A 17216-nucleotide genomic window follows, 5' to 3' on the forward strand; every position below is an offset into this window, starting at 1 on the left:
AGTTACAAGGTAGCCAGGAGGGAGCTTAAGAATGGACTTAGGAGAGGTAGGAGGGAGCATAAGAAGTCCTTGGTGAGTAGGATTAAGGAAAACCCCAAGGCTTTCTACATGTATGTGAAGAATAGGAGGGTGACTAGAGTGAGGGTAGGACCAATCAGGGATAAAAGAGGAAACATGTGCTTGGAGTCAGAAGAGGTAGGGGAGTTCCTTAATGAATACTTTGCTTCAGTATTCACCAGTGAGAGAGACCTTGATGTTTGTGAGGATGGCGTACAACAGGCTGACGTGCTAGGGCGTGTCGACGTGAGGAAAGGATGTGCTGGAACTTTTGAAAAACATTCGGATAGATAAGTCACCGGGGCCGGACAGGATATATCCAAGGTTATTACGGGAAGCGAGGGAAGAGATTGCTGCGCCTTTGGCGATGATCTTTGCGTCCTCACTGGCCACAGAAGTAGTGCCAGATGATTGGAGAGTGGGAAATATTGTTTGTTTTAAGAAAGGGAGTAGGGATAACCCTGGGAATTACAGACCAGTGAGTTTTCCTTCAGTGGTGGGCAAATTACTGGAGAAGATTCTTAGAGACAAGATTTATGGGTATTTAGAGAAGCATTGGCTGATTAGGGACAGCCAGCATGGCTTTGTGAGGGGGCAGGTCATACCTCACGAGCCTGATTGAATTCTTTGAGGATGTGACAAAGCACATTGATGAAGGTAGAGCAGTGGATGTGGTGTACATGGATTTTAGTAAAGCATTTGATAAGGTTCCTCATGGCAGGCTCATTCAGAAAGTCAGGAGGCATGGGATCCAGGGAAACCTAGCTGTGTGGATTCAGAATTGGCTCGCCCATAGAAGACAGAGGGTGGAGGTAGATGGAGAGTATTCTGCCTGGTGGTCGGTGACCAGTGGTGTTCTGCAGGGATCTGTTCTGGGATCCCTGCTCTTTGTGATTTTTATAAATGACTTGGATGAGGGTGGAAGGATGGGTTAGGAAGTTTGCTGATGACATGAAGGTTGGTGATGTGGATAGTGTAGTAGGTTGCTGTAGATTACAACAGGACATTGATAGGATGCAGAGCTGGGCTGAGAAGTGGCAGATGGAGTTTGACCCGGAAAAGTGTGAAGTGATGCACTTTGGAAGATCGAATTTGAAGGCAGAATACAAGGTTAATGGCAGGACTCTTAGCAGTGTGGAGGAACAGAGGGATCTTGGGGTCCACGTCCATAGATCCGTCGAGGTTGCCGTGCAGGTCGATAGGGTTGTTAAGAAGGTGTGTGGTGTGTTGGCCTTCATTAGTCAGGGAATTGAGTTCAAGAGCCGCGAGGTAATGTTGCAGCTCTATAGAACTCTTCTTTCTTTTTCAATCTTTTTATCAATTTTCAAATTAGTGCAAAATAATATATATAACATTAGCAATTATACATATGGTGCAAAGAGATCAGGATAACAATCATAACAGTTAATATATAAAATCACAAGGAGTAAAAAAAAAGTAATCTAGACCTCCCGTTCTCTTATTGAGTGAACAAATACAAAAGGAACAACTGAAAAGAAATGAAATTTAATTATATGAAAGAAGAACCCCCAAATCAAAAAAATATTGATAATAAACCAAAAACTTCAAACAAAAGACTGGACTGATATTTCTTCAATTAAAAAGAAAAAAAACATTATTATGTCGTCAACTGCGCTGCTCTGTATTCAAAGGTTATTGAAAGGGATCTGAAAAGGGTCAGCTTATATGGAAATATTGAATAAATGGACTCCAAACTTACTCAAATTTAAGCAAAGGATCAACAGTACCAATCCTAATTTTTTCTAAGTTTAAACATGCTATAGTTTGAGAAAACCTCTGAAAAGTGGTGGGAGGTATTGGATCGTTCCGTTTGAACAAAATGGATTGCTTGGCCATTAATGTGACAGAGGCGATCATACGACAAGGAGAAGCAGATAAATGGCGAGATTCCATCATTGGTAACCCAAAAATTGCAGTAATAAGATGAGGTTGTAAATCAATGTTCAATACAGATGAAACAAGGTTAAAAATGTCTTTCCAATATTTTTCCAGAAGGGGACAGGACCAAAACATATGTGTCAGGGAAGCCACCTTCGAATTACGTCTGTCACATATAGGATTTATATGATGATAAAAACGGGCTAACTTGTCCTTGGACATATGGGTCCTGTGAACCACCTTAAACTGTGTCAAAGAGTGTCTAGCACACATAGAAGATGTATTAACTAATTGAAGAATTTTCTTCCATGTCTCTGTAGGTAAAAGAATCAGGAGTTCTCTTTCCCATTCATTCTTAATTTTATCAAGTTTCTCTGAACGTATTTTCATAATCCGATCATAAATTATTGCTATCAGGCCCTTCTGATAAGGATTAAAACCTAAAATTTTTTTCCGTAATGTCAATTTTATATGGTGTCGGAAAAGAAGGTAAAGTAACTTTTAAAAAATTTCTAATCTGTAAATACTGAAAAAAATGTGATCTAGGCAGATTGTATTTATTAGACAGCTGTTCAAAAGATAAAAAAGTTATCAATGAATAAATCTCGAAAACTTGTTATTCCCTTCATTCTCCATAAGGAAAAGGCTGAGTCAATTCTAGATGGTTGAAGGAAAAAATTAGACTGAATAGGACTTGATAAATTAAATTTATTCAATCCAAAGAATTTACGAAATTGAAACTATATCCGTATTGTATGTTTAACTATTGGATTAGTCATTTGTTTACTCAATTTAGTAAGTGCAAAAGGGAATGAAGCTCCTAAAATAGAAACTAATGAAAATCCTTGCACTGATTCACACTCAAGGTGTACCCATCAGGGACAATGAATTGCATCTAAATCTTGTGCCCAGAAAATTAAGTATCTAATATTAATTGCCCAATAGTAAAATCTAAAATTAGGCAAAGCCATACCACCATCCTTTTTTTAATCTTTGTAAATATTTCTTACTTAACCTTGGGTTTTTATTCTGCCATGTATATGAAAGAATTTTGGAATCAATAGTGTCGAAAAAGGATTTCGAAATAAAAGTTAGAATCACCTGAAATAGATACAAAAATTTTGGTAAAATATTCATCTTAACTGCATTAATTCAGCCAATCAATGATAAAGAGAATGGGGACCATTGAGTAAATAATTGTTTAATGTAATTAATTAAAGGTAAAAAGTTCACTCTAAATAATGTTGCAGCTTTGTAGAACTCTGGTTAGACCACACTTGGAGTATTGTGTTCAGTTCTGGTTGCCTCATTATAGGAAGGACGTGGACGCTTTAGAGAGGATGCAGAGGAGATTTACCAGGATGCTGCCTGATTGGAGAACATGTCTTATGAGGATAGATTGAGCGAGCTGGGGTTTTCTCTTTGGAGAGGAGGAGGATGAGAGGTGACTTGAGGTGTACAAGATGATAAGAGGAATAGATCGAGGTGGACAGTCAGAGACTTCTTCCCAGGGTGAAAGTGGCTAGCACAAAGGGGCATAATTTTAAGGTATTTGGAGGAAGGTATAAGGGGGATGTCAGAGGCAAATTTTTTTTTACACAGAGTGGCAGATGCGTGCATTGATGGCGGAGGTTGTGGGGGCAGATACATTAGGGACATTTAAGAGACTTAGTTAGCCACGTGAATGATAGAGAAATGGAGGGTTATGTTGGAGGGAAGGGTTAGATAGATATTAGAGCAGGATAAAATGTCGGCACAACATCGTGGGCCAAAGGGCCTGTACTGTGCTGCAAGTTCTATGTGTGGCGTATCTTGTGGTACCTTGCCCATTTACACATGACCGTAATGTTTACCAATGAATGGTTTCATTTCAAGAATGTCATGGGTGCATCTGATCTTCAAAGTTTTCATATCGGCAGAGATTTCTGAATAGTGATAGAAGCATGAGTTCTGGATGAATTCTTTCTTTCTCCTTTCTCCTTTCCCAATTATTCTTATAACCAGTTGAATAATCCTGAAAGTTTTGTGGCCTGGCTTCAGCTAGTCAAAGTTGCAAAGAAATTACAGAATGGAATAGACCATTTAGCTTCAATAGTCGCTAAACTGGAAGACCATTCCAGTCTCTGTACTCTTTTTTAAAAATAAAAACATGTTTTGCTGCCATGTCCAAAGTCTTTTGCATTTAATCTTGTTTCTGGGTCTTTGTACTTGATCGCTCAATCACCAGGAAATTATGTTTCTGCTCACTATGGTTCCATCCCTTCATATTTTCATTCATCAAATTACCCCGTAACCTTTTGAAAGTAGCACCAACTTTTCAAGTGACACCAGTTTTTCATCATGGCATGAGATTTTTCGTGTAGTGTGCAAGCATATAATTTAGGTGCATAATCCTTTCATAATAGCTGAGTGCTATTTCAGAGAAGAAGACTTCACTTATTTAGATCTGGTTGAATCCAGAGAACATTTTCTAGTATTGAGACATCTTTTATTATATTATATATATATATATATAATATATACTATATATATATATATATATATATTTATATATATTTATATATATTTATATATATATATGTGTGTGTGTGTGTGTGTGTAGTGTTCAAATTGCATTTTCTATATTGTTTCATTTTAATGACATCACTTTTAGTTAAGAGTCTCTCATTATAAAAATTGAGAAGTGGTTTTCTGATGGTTTTAATCTAAAGGAATGAATGTCAGGTTCAAACATGGTGAGGGTGAGACATATTTAATAAGTGATCCCATTGAACAGCATTTCAACCAAGGGGAAAGATAGACACTTGAAAGATGATTTCAATCTGAAAATTAGCATCTTAAAATATTTTTTTGAGGTTCCATTGCCATAAATTTCTTTATGTCAGTATTAAACATTCCTTGCATTTATTTCTGTTATGAATTACATTGAATGAAATGATCCATACAATGACTTAAACCTGTGATTGGGCATGCAGGTCCACTTCCTTTTAAAATGAAATATGTGTTTAATACTTTAGAAGCTTCAATTAGTATTCTTAATGCTTTAGGAGCTTTCTGGTAAGGTTGGATAGCATAGATATGTCTTTTGGGTGTCTTTTGGAAAATGGTTAATGTTGACTCCAGGGGCCTGTAATAAAAGCTGAAAATGCTGGATATACTCAACACATTAGGCAACATCTATGGAGGGACAAACCAGTAATGTTTTTGATTTATGACAACATCAGAATATTCCATTTGCTGGAGCTTTGGATTTTACATTATCTGGCATTTTCAAGTTCCATCGATGTGCAAGGTGTACAAAATATTGGGTTTCCTTTGTTGTCAAAATCATTAGGAGACATTGGAAGCTGATGGTCGATTTACAAACTGTTTGCTGTCTCCAGCACGTTCTGAGCATTATTTTTCTTGTTTTAGAACACTTCAGGATGTGCAAATTTATTTTCAACCTCATCAGAATGCAGAAGAACCTACATTAATGCCCCTCTGCTGTTTCCCATGAAGATTTCAGTAAGTTGTATACTGATCTGTCACTTAACATTCTATCAGAACACTTTACAAAAAAATGGATAGCAAATATTTTTTCCTTTCACAATCCATTTTAATACTTGAAATTTGGAAATCTGAGGAATGCAGATGTGTCCAACAAGATGGATAAAATGACTAACGTTGATTAAAATACTCGAGTTAAGTGTACGTAATGTGTTCTTTTCCCAAATGGTGAAAAAACTAATGTGCTCCTGTAAGCTGCTGCTTAACATGTTTCTTCTGTGGCTTTGTTTTTAGGTTGCCAATACTAAACAACTCTTAGTGATAATCATTATTTGATAAGACAAATGTAAATATTCAAATGTTTGTATAGAATGTGAAGATTAAACATCTATTACTGAGATATCAATGAGCTAAATTACAATGAATATGGAAGCTGTTGTGCATATGGGACTTGTAATGCAGGAGTATTTACATTTCATTGTAGATTATTGGGCTGAAGTTTCTGAGCAACTGATTAAAGATTTCATTTTAGTCTTGCGCTTAAAAATGCTCATTATGGTTTCTCTATGCAGTTTATTCTCTGTAAAGTTTGACATCTTGTGTATGGTAAAGATGAACATAATTGTATGCCAAGTTTCAGTATATTATATATTTATCTGGAGAGACATATGAAGCTTCACATTCATTATCAATGATGAAATATGCTGTGGTTTAAGTCATTAATTATTGAGGATCAAAGTTGCAGATTCAGATCCTAGCATTGAATATTGCTTAAATAAAGTAGTTAATGTTTTTCCCTCCTGTGACAGTCATATTGCTTTCAAAGTTAATTCTGTTTTTTCAGTATATTTTTAATTGTTTTGAATCATTTGCAGACCATCTAACAGATGTGAGCATTGAGGGTGCATCATCTGATAAGGCTCTGGTAGAGGTTCTCAGCATGACCTGCGGCGGTATAGTTGATCTTCCAGCACCTGCAGATTTCCTTTCTGTTGCTAATGATGTGAAACCAAAGTTAATGACTCCAGATGCTTTCATGACTCCTAGTGCTTTGTTGCAACAGGTTGTGATTAATATTTGTTCCTGTAGGTAGATTTTAATTTTTTTATTTTCTGGTAATTTTTCTTGTTAATGAAATTTATCTGTGAGGTATGTGACATACTTGACTCCTGTCTTCCACTTTGTCACTATCAAGCATAGGTACTGTGGATACAACATAAAGCTCCTAAACAACAATTTGAGATCCCCTGCTTTGGGAAATAATTCTTGTATCTTAATCCCCCAACATTAGAAGAGTATATACCAGATTGGTCTTGTATAAATTCATCAATTCCTATACCAGTCATTCCAGATGGATTCTGAATAAAATTCATGAACTTGGAAAGTATAAGTATGGAGTTAAGGCAAACAAACTACAGAACTGATTTCATATTATATCTTTAACAAATTTTCATTTTGGCTGGACTGACCATTGTAAGCTAACCCAGTCCCCTTATGATGAATAAATTACTGCTGATAAAGTTAATCAGTTAGAAATCTTTGTGCTGAAACATTTTGCATTTGAAATAAATATTCAGCTGTCAGCTACTGCCAGTCAAACTTCTAGCACCATTTTAATGTAGTCTTAGATTTTTGTTCTCAAGTGGCCTGTCTTCTGATGTGTAAAATGTTAATATAATTACCATAGTGGCAGAAGTATAACAGCCAAGTACAAAATTGTTTCGTTAAGTGGCTACACCTGTCCATTGCATTTCTTGCTGATTTAACTATGTTTTATTGCTGACAGATTCTGTGTCACCAGGAAGCAGCGTAAGCACTTTGACAGCAGTGACTGGTTTGAGTACTAGCTCTGCTAATGAGACTGGAGCATCAAGGTAGGGAACCTACATTAGCTGCACAAAAATATCAGGTAGCGATTCAAAAGTCAATTGAATAGAAGGAATTCACATAATTTCAACAATTAAATTAATAATTTACGTTGTTAAAGATTGAATTGATCTTTCCTGGCCTCTCAACTCTCTGCGTTTCTTCTAGCTTCCACCTAGCCCCCACCCCCCCCCCCCCCCCCCCCGCCCCCTTCATTTGGTTTCTTGCTCTCCTCTTGGGTCACATTGAACAACATCATGCCATAAATTGGCCAGATTATTGAGCATACAGACTAGTGGTCACTGGGGGAATTGCTGGGAGTTGTCTTTGTTTCTAGTCAGATGGTGTGTGGATTGGTGGAGTGATTTGTAGATTTGTCATGTCGGCTGCCTTTCGATTGTTCATTCATTGAAAAGGCCAGGCCCGCCTCATCAGTGCTGTTGGTAGGTGGAATCAGCTGGCCTTGCATTCAACGATTCAGCCATACTGAGATTTTTCCAGTGCATTGGACAGCTGAATGGTGATAGGGCCTCTGAGTGAAACCTAGGCCTTTCCCAGCGTTTCTGGGCTTGCTCTGGGCTCCAGGGATGGGCGTGACTGTGGGCACGAAGAGTGAACTTGGTGACCATTGCTCATGTGATTTGTTTTCCTCTGAAGTACCACCCTATAAGGCGGAAAGAAATTGGGTAACAATTAAACAAAGGCAGACGCTGACCCTATTTTTTTTTAAATATACTTTTTCAAACTTGTTTCTCCTTTCAGGGTTATTGATATTGAAGCCCTGGTGACATTTTTCAGCTGCGTTCTTTTGTTGACATGGGTATGGATGCGAGGCCACTCCATAGCCCAAATTGACATGGCCAAAATGTCACCAGGGTTTCCATATCAATTACCTGTGAAATGAAGGAAATGATGTAATCTTCCCCAATCTTATGCTCAACAGGCTGGTGGATAATGAGTGGCATAGAGTATGCCATGGAGTTGGCCGTGAACTCAGTTATTGTGGCCACAACCCAGTGCTTCATTCCTAAACTTCAATAAATTAAGATGAGGGAGGAAAACTAAAAATGCCTTACTTTGGATGTGGTGGTAGTTTAGAAGGAGGTTTTTTGATTAAAGTTCAATTGTGTGATTAAGTTGAATTCAGAAATGTTTTCAGTTGTGTGGAGCCACACAATCATTTTCCTTAACTGCTGCAGTTGGTACATAATATGAATGCACTGATAATAATGTAATTATCCCTTTATGTTGTACTCCTTGTTGGGAGTTTATCTATTATTATAGTTGACAAGACTAGTCCATAACATACGTTTCTGAATTGAGGTGTTTTTTCAATGCAATGAAATAGCTTGATATCATTTAGAGTTGTACAAAGCAGTTGTTAAGCAATTTTTTAGAAATATTTCATCTATGTATGGATTTTTGGTCCATCCTTATTTATTTGGAAATGGTTGATGGATGTTTTATTATAGCAGCTATTTTGAGTCACTTTCTGGACAAGGTTTTCAAGAGTCAACAATATATTTTAAGGCTGGAATCAAAGGGCATCTTGACCCTGTGATTTCAGTATTCCCTGAGGATGATTGAGCAGTTTTTGGTTGTTACAGCATAACAGAAACTTTCATTTTTACACTTGCCACAAATTAGTTAATTTACTTCCTCTGGATTTCTGATATTATAACCCATTTCCCATTGGTTGTATATTATTACAACCACATGGGTGTAATAATATACACCCATTTTCCTTGACTACTGCAGTAGATGGAAAAAGCATTGTTCACATTGCCAAGACAAATTGAATGAAAGGCTGCTTCTGTCTTTGCCTTTTGATTGAGAATACAAATGTATGTTGAAGTTCCCTACCAGACTGCATACTGTGCTCTTGCCTTCAATTATCATTGTCTCCAAGTGGTACTGAACACATAAGAGTACATTTTTGTCAATTGAAGTGAACACATTGAATAGCAAGGGCTCTCGCAACTCTGAACTGAAGCTACAAGGCACAGGTATTTGGTGGTCATGCAGCAACATTTCAGACCTTTTAGATGTTGCTGGATGACTTTCTTAAAGTACCTAAGTGAGATTGTACAATGTGAGGCTGTTGTCAGTCAGTCAGTTCGATTTTCTTTTTGCTATGCTGATAACCATTACAAATAGATGGTTTGTTGGTGTTGAGAAAGAAAGCATTTTGAGGTGATGTGATAAAAGTTTTCAAAGTTTTGATGAGATTGATAAATTGATCTGATAACTTTAGATGATTCAAACACCAAGGTATCAAAACAATAGAAATAGAGGTTTTGAACCAAAGTAGAAACCTACTTGTTCTTGGGGTTCTGAGTAACAAAACAACAGCATTTACAAATTAATAAGTGGCCGCTTTTTTCATATATTGGCAAACTAATTATAACACAGCATATTTTGCATTATTTGGTATAATGCTTGTAATCAAGGAATATTGCCATCAGTATACTTATTGGAATTCTTTATGGTAGTCTTTGAATGATTTTCCAACTTGCAGTGCTGCACACATATTTGTGAAGATCTGAATTACCCTTGTGACTTTATTGCATTTCAGAATCTTAATGATCTGTAAAAGATCACTACTCTCCTTTCTCTTATCAAAGAGGAAAATTCCATCTTGTTCAGGCTTTCCTGATCAGTATATTGTCCTTATGACACTTATTTGTACCTTCCCAGTTCTTCCATATACTTTTTACAAAAATGAAGACCAGAACTATGCATCGTGCACACTTCAGCAGTGGTCTAACTAAAGTTTGAAACACAAGTAACATAATTCATTTGCTTTTCAATTCTGTCCATCTAGAATTGAACATTTGTTTAATATAGCCTTATTAGTCTATCTTGATACTTTTGATGATTTGTGAATTTGTATTCCCAGATTCTCTTATTCCGCTACCCTATTAGATTTTGTTATCTTTGTAATGTAGATAAGTAGAGCAGGCCTCTATCTTTTTTCCCACGTTTAAGCATGACTGCTTTATACTTGATCATTTTTGAAGTATATATTTTTGAAGTATATATTTCTGAAGTTATTTCCACCTTCCTAGCTTAAGCAAAACATCATTACTTGGACTGTTTAATTAAAAAAAAATTGATTCAGACCTACTATCTGAACTTAACTGATGGTACAAACTTTTTCAAGTTGTTGCCATAATTGTGTGAAGAATGATTTTGTGACCAAGTATATCCAAAATAATAATATAAAATATAGTAGCAGGAATACTCCATAAGATTTCTTGAGCCCCTCTATTATTCAAGAAGATGATCTATTTAAGTATCCCAAATATGATCCAGATCCCAAAAATGAATCTTTAAAAAGGCCATGTAAAAAGGATCAGAGGTTAATCTGATCTTTGGCCTTGGTTCCACTTTCTTGTTCTTTTTTATATTTATTTTTGAGATCTGGGTGTCGTTGGCTTGGCCAGCATTTATTTCTATCCCTTATTTGCCCTGGAGAAGGAGGTAGTGAGCTGTTCTCTTGGACCATTCCACTGGTGTTTCCACAATGCTGTTTGGTAGGCTGTTCCAGGATTTGGACCAGCGATGATGAATGACCGATGATATATTTCCAAGTCAGGACATTGTGTGATTTAGAAGGAAAGATTCTGGTGGGGTATTTAAATGCATTTCTTGTCTTTGCCCCTTCTGGTGCTAGATGTTGCAGATTTGGGAGATGATTTCACAGAAGCCTCTGAATAATTGTACAGTTTCTAGTTGATATAAACTGCAGCCATTATGCACAAGTGGTGGAGGGAATGAATGTTTAGGGTGGTTGATGGGGTACCAGTCATGTGGGAAACTTTGTCCTGGATGGTTATAGAGTCATAGAATTGTGCAGCACGGATGCCAAGCTCCCTCTGTTCCTCAGTACTTTCTAATGTCATACCTTTCATTGTGTATATCCTAACTTTGATTAGTCCTCACTTTTTTTTTCGGAATTCAATTCCATCTTCCCTTTCTCTGTCCATCTTACCAGCTCATTAATATTTTCTGTTGATGAAGAATAACTTCCTCACTATCAACAACCCCAATGTTTCTGTCATCTGCAAACTTACTAATCATATCTCCTGCATTCACATCCAGGTTGTTAATGTATGTGAATAAAACAGCAAGGGTCCCAGCACTGATCTGTGTAGTACAACACTGGTCACAGACTTCCAATTACAAAAACAACCCTCAACCGTCATCTCTGTCTCTTATCACCATGACACTTTTGGATCCAGTTTGCCAAACTGTCCATGATCCCATGGGCTTTTACTTTTTTAACCCATCTCCCATGGTTAACCTTGTCAGAGGTCTTCTGAATATTACATCAGTTGTATTCTTTGCTACACCTAGTTACCTCTTTTTGAAAAATTCAATCAAGTAGTCAAAATGGTGCTGAGTTTCTTGAGAGTTGTTGGCTTTGTAGATGGTGGAAAGGCTTCTGGGTGTCAGGAGTCACTCCCCACAGGATACCTAGCCTCTGACCTGTTCACGTAATCATGGTATTTGGTTGGTTCAGTTGAGTCTCTGGTCACTGCTGACACCAGGCTATTGATGGTGAGGACTTGGCAATGATAATGCTATTGAATGTCAACGGAGGTGATTAAACTCTTTCTCGTTGGAGGTGGTCATTGTTTGGCACTTCTGTAGCATGAATATTACATGCCACTTATCAGCTGAGTATTGCCTAGGTCTTGCTGCATGGACTGGTTCATCTGCTGAGGAGCTGTGAATGGAATTGAACATTGTGCAATCATTGGTTGCCCATCAACTTCAGTTTTACCAAGGTTCCTTGATGACATTCTAATGTTGCTTTGATATAAGAGGCGGTCACACTCACTTCACCTTCAGAATTCAGCTCTTTGGTCTACGTTTGGACCAGGGCTGCAATGAGATCTGAAGCCAAGTGGCCCTGGCAAAACCTAAACTGAGCATGTGAGTGGTTTTGGTGAGTAAATGTTGTTTGATGTCAGCTTTCATCATTTTGCTGATTTTTGAGAATAAACTGATTGGAATTGTCCTACATTTTATGAACAGGATAGACCCAGACAGGTTTAAGGTGAGAGGGAACAGATTTAATAGGAGCCTAAGGGGCAAGTTTTTCACACAGAGGGTGGTCCATTTATGGAATGAGCTGCCAGAGGAAGTGGTTGAGGCAGGTATATTAACAACATTTAAAAGACACTCAGACAGGTACATGGATTGGAAAGGTTTAGAGGGATATGGGCCAAGTGCAGGCAAATGGAACTAGCTTACATGGGCATCTTGGTTGGCATGGACCGGTTGAGCTGAAGGGCCTGTTTCTGTGCTGTGTAACTATGACTAGTATTAAATCATTGACTTATTATCCTGGCACTATTTTGTCCACCAGAGGAAGCATCCTCTCAGAACTATAATTGCTGTGAATCTATTATGTTGTTATTTCATTATTTACCTTGCTTGATTTTATTAAGAAAACTTGATTACATTCAGTAATTTTGTTTCCTTAATTCTGAGCAATTTTCTATTGAACTGAGCTTGCCAAGTATTACAGGATATGGATCTAGTTGACAAAGCATATTTTGCCCATTCCTAATTGCCCTCTAAGGAGTTAGTAAGCTGTTGCCTTGAACCGCTGCAGTCATTCTGGTGATGGTACTGCCATAGTGTTGTTGGATAGTGCATTCAGGAATTTAGACCCAAGGAATGGCGATTATATTTTCAATCCAAATGCTGTGTGACACAGGGAACCTGTACCCTTCTCCTCCTCGTCAGAGGGTCATGGTTTTGTTTTGACTTATTTTGTAAATTGAAAATCTTGCTCTAAGAGATTGAAGGCAGTGGTCCATGCAGAGGACAGCAGATTATTATCTGTTCAGCTTCATGAACTTGTGTAAGCCATCGACTCAAGTAGTCAGCACAAGCCTCTGATGCAAAAACTTTGCCACTTCAAATACAGAAATGTCATAGATAGGCAAGTTTAATTTTTTTTTAAAAAAATCATTTTCCTCTCCCCAAAGCTGCACAAAGCATAGAACAAAGCTTTGCATCACAGGCCTGTACTGATTACTTGGGTCTGTAGATCACACAAGTTCATGAAGCTGAACAGGTAATAGGCTCACTTCTCAGTGCATATGGTGGTTACAAAGGATTTCAAAACAATTGAATAATTTGATTTTTTTTTGCTTTTCATTGCTTATGGGTAGATTTTGCAATTGCTCATTCTTTTTGTTTTCATAAACTAGTGGCTGCTCAATTTTAATTTATCTACCTTTTGTATGATTTGGATGCGACTTTTTTTGAATTTTTTTACTGATTGTTTATGAATGTGAAAGCTGAGAAAATCAGAAAAGCACAACCCCTCCTTTTATATATCAATACCATGCCTATATTGTAAGAGATTAATATAGATGTGTATGTTTTTAAATTGGAACTTTGGGATGTAAATTATTTTAATGATTGTTGATAGAATTCCTTCTCAAAATCTAATGATTTCCCTCCTTGTGCCATTTCTTTCTTTAGACCTGCTGAAGACTTGTGTTTAAGTCCAAAGGTGACGTTAGAGAGTGTGACTCTTGGTGGCAGTACAAGCAACAGTGTCCAAGCTAGTCCCAGAAACAATTCTATACAGCTTATCCCAGGACTTTCTGACCAGCTTCCTACAAAACCTCTTCAGGTATGCCCATTAGAAAAAGAGATGTACTAAAAAGCTGGGTGTTGTCTTGCTGTTATAAAACTGACAGGTACAATTTGGATAATGCACAATGTTTGTGAAACACAACTTGGGACAACAATGAAAGGACCTAATATTGGTGCAAAAACTAGAAAGGACAAGAGAAGTAGGAAAAAAGGCGACTTTCCAACATAAGTAGATGATGTAGATCAACTACAGCTTCCCCTCTAATTCTTGTGTCCTTTCTACAGTACTCCTCTACATTAAAGTATTCCTTTAAGCCTACCTCTTTAACAAGCTTCTACTTGGCACCTTTTTTCCCTTAGCTTTATATCAGCATTTCTTTAATGAAATACCTTGTGCTTTCTACGTTAAAGACTAAGTGCAAGTTTTTAATTGTCCATATATAAATTCTACTGAACATCTACTTCGTGGTGATACCAACTTTTTGGTTTTCCAAAATATTAGTAAAATTTGTCTGAAGCAGCTTGTAATCTTCTTCATATAGTATAATGAATTAAGGTTTAATTTTTAGTTGACATTTAAGTGGAATATTGCTGAACATTATAACCAATATAGACACGATGAACTAAATCGCACTGTGTATCATAATTTTGTTATGATTGTAACAAGGTTGTCTTTTTCTGTTAGGTTACTGGTGCTAACTCATCACTTCCTTTGGAGCTTCAGTCTGTGGACCCCCTTTGTGTGCCTCAAAGTTCACCAACACGGGAACGTTCCCCTGATGTGATCTCTTCTGCTTCCACAGCAATGTCTCAGGACATTCCAGAAATAGCCTCAGAGACCCTTCAGCGTGCATTTGCAGGCTCTGTGTTACCCAGTGAGGTTCTGGAGCCTAACCACCATATGGATAGCATGGCCTCTGCAGCTTCAGCCCTGCATCTGTTATCTCCAAGAAGTAGGCCTAACTCAGAACATAGCCATCACTCTCTAGATATGCCTCAGATGGAAGTGGAACGGCTGAGCACTCCATCACTTTTAGAAACAGTCTTGTCTCAGGATAATACAGCAGGGGAGAATGTCGCCAGCCAACCTTGGCCAGCAGCACCTGATGTTACTCGAGAGACTCGTAACAGCATCAACGAGAGGTACAAGCAGAAATTTTATAATATGACTCAGAACATTTAGATCATTGAATTTTCTCCCCTTCTCCCTGCTACCTTGTGAGTTCATTTGTCTGTGGTATGTAATATTCCTTGGAAGAAAATCTGTGAAAGCAGTAGACACTCAGACCCTCTATATGTCCAGCCCTGTTAACAACTGCTAGAACCATCTACAACCAATGTTTCATTTTTGAGGGGTTGGGTAGTAGAGAATACTGATTGTGGTGAGGAATGGCTCCTGCCTTCACTTCTGTTTGTATTTCTTACAATTTTGCTGTGATTAGTTCAGCATTAGCAATTGCTTGTTTCCTCCACCAACTTTACTTTCAACCTCCCGTGCTCTCAGCTGTGCAGTGGAGAAATTATTGGGAATATTTGCCATTATAGAAATTCTGAAAACTAAAGATGCAGATTTTTATTGTAGCTGGATTGGTTAATTCTCGGTTAATCTTTCTCAGTTAATTTTATATCTACCATGCTGTTTTCTTCAGATGAAACAGTCTGGCACATAAATATTTTATCCTGGATTAAAAGTAGGTAAACTAATTGTCAGAATACATCAATTTGGAGGCACTTTATTGAAGTTGGGTAGCCGCAAAAAGAATTGTATCTTGCCATTATTGCCATTTACATAAGTAGGCTGACCTAAAAATCTCCAAGCCTGAGCTGTGGAGTTGAAAAGAAACTGCATATTGTAAGTTAGAAATAGTAATTAAACATGATAGAGACGCACAATAAGTTGGTCAGTATCTGAAAGGATAGATCCATGGTTTGGGTAACAGTGATGTCAGTCTGCTCAGTACTTTCTCACTTGTGAGCAGCCTCTTGTTGTAGATTGGTGAACTAGCTGGGCCATTTCTACCAAATAGCCTTGTTTTGTAAGATGGCAGTTCTTCAGTTCTCTACCCAATGACCTCACCTCCTTCGGTAGAAATGTGAACAAAAATGACTTAGTTCAAGTATCTAATCGGCACATGTTCCTTTGCTAAAAATGCCTACCTCGATAGCAGCCTAGTCTAAGACAAAAAAACTACTGTTTCCATGCTTATTTATTGTTGCTTTCATAACTTAATGGTTCCTCAGCCAATATTCTGGAACTTTCTGTGGTTTGTGTTCCTTACATTTTCAATCAAGTATGAAAATATTATACTGTACAACAAAGAAAAGTTTAATTTGATTAGCTAATAAAATCTTGAAAATTTGTTATCAATGTAAGGTGAACATTGCAAATTGCATAGCATAATAGCAGAATAAAGAGAGTTATAGTTGTACAGTGCAGAAAAGCAGTCCACCATCCATTGTTGACCTTTGTCCATCCACACAAATCCCATTTGCCCGCACTATGTCCAAATCACTCTGTCTTGCCTATTTAAGCGCCTATCAAAATGTTTCTTAAACATAGTGATTATATGTCTCCACCATCTCTTCTGTGATCAGCCTTTTGCTTTGTCACTTGTTTTCTTCCCTAAAGTGTATTGTGATGTTTTCTATATCAATACCACCTACATGTGTGAGTGCAAAAAAATCGGCAATACAATATATTTGTTTAATTGATCATATTATGTGATTGGAAGTCATTAGATTCTGTATAAAGGCTTGGCATCTGTTACCGAGAATTCTTTGTTATCTTTCTGCAAAATTTCTGTATCAACATTATTTCTCAGTGAAAGTTTTCACCTGTTATTTTAAATGATTTCAAAATTGCAATCTAAATTTGGACTGATGCACAATCTATAAAAGAATGAAACACATCTTTAATGTCAAAAAGAATATCATACCCTTTGTAGTCAGTAGAATAAATCCATCACATCCTTTGGTCATAAAGCTTGGTCTGTTTTTTTTGAAGTAAATGAAACCACATTCCGGGAATTCTTTGAGTGGATTTAGACTACTGCCTCTGGATAATATTGGTGCAGATATCCTTCTTTCCAAAAGTTTCATATAACTCTTCCTTTATTTTTAAGCTCCAGAGACGATATGCAAGAGAAGCATAAGAACTCCACCTTCCATAGGCATCCATACCAGCTACATCAGCATGACAGTCAGGATGCCAGTGCTGAACAGAGGTAATGCAGAGTCGCATGCAAATATTATATGACCCACTAGTTCAATAAAAATCTGTA

General features: G+C 37.3%; 1 protein-coding gene across 1 annotated transcript in view; it reads left to right on the top strand.

The window, feature by feature from the left end:
• Nucleotides 1-17216, top strand: part of edc4 (enhancer of mRNA decapping 4) — a 74345-nt gene that overhangs the window by 27236 nt on the left and 29893 nt on the right. Inside the window, 8 exon segments of the mRNA XM_052028710.1 lie at nt 5371-5434; nt 5436-5467; nt 6321-6399; nt 6401-6530; nt 7232-7319; nt 13819-13972; nt 14621-15078; nt 17058-17159. Of these exon segments, the coding sequence (XP_051884670.1) occupies nt 5371-5434; nt 5436-5467; nt 6321-6399; nt 6401-6530; nt 7232-7319; nt 13819-13972; nt 14621-15078; nt 17058-17159 (1107 nt within the window).

The sequence above is a fragment of the Pristis pectinata genome, chromosome 13 (assembly GCF_009764475.1).
Source record: "Pristis pectinata isolate sPriPec2 chromosome 13, sPriPec2.1.pri, whole genome shotgun sequence".
Lineage (NCBI taxonomy): Eukaryota > Metazoa > Chordata > Chondrichthyes > Rhinopristiformes > Pristidae > Pristis > Pristis pectinata.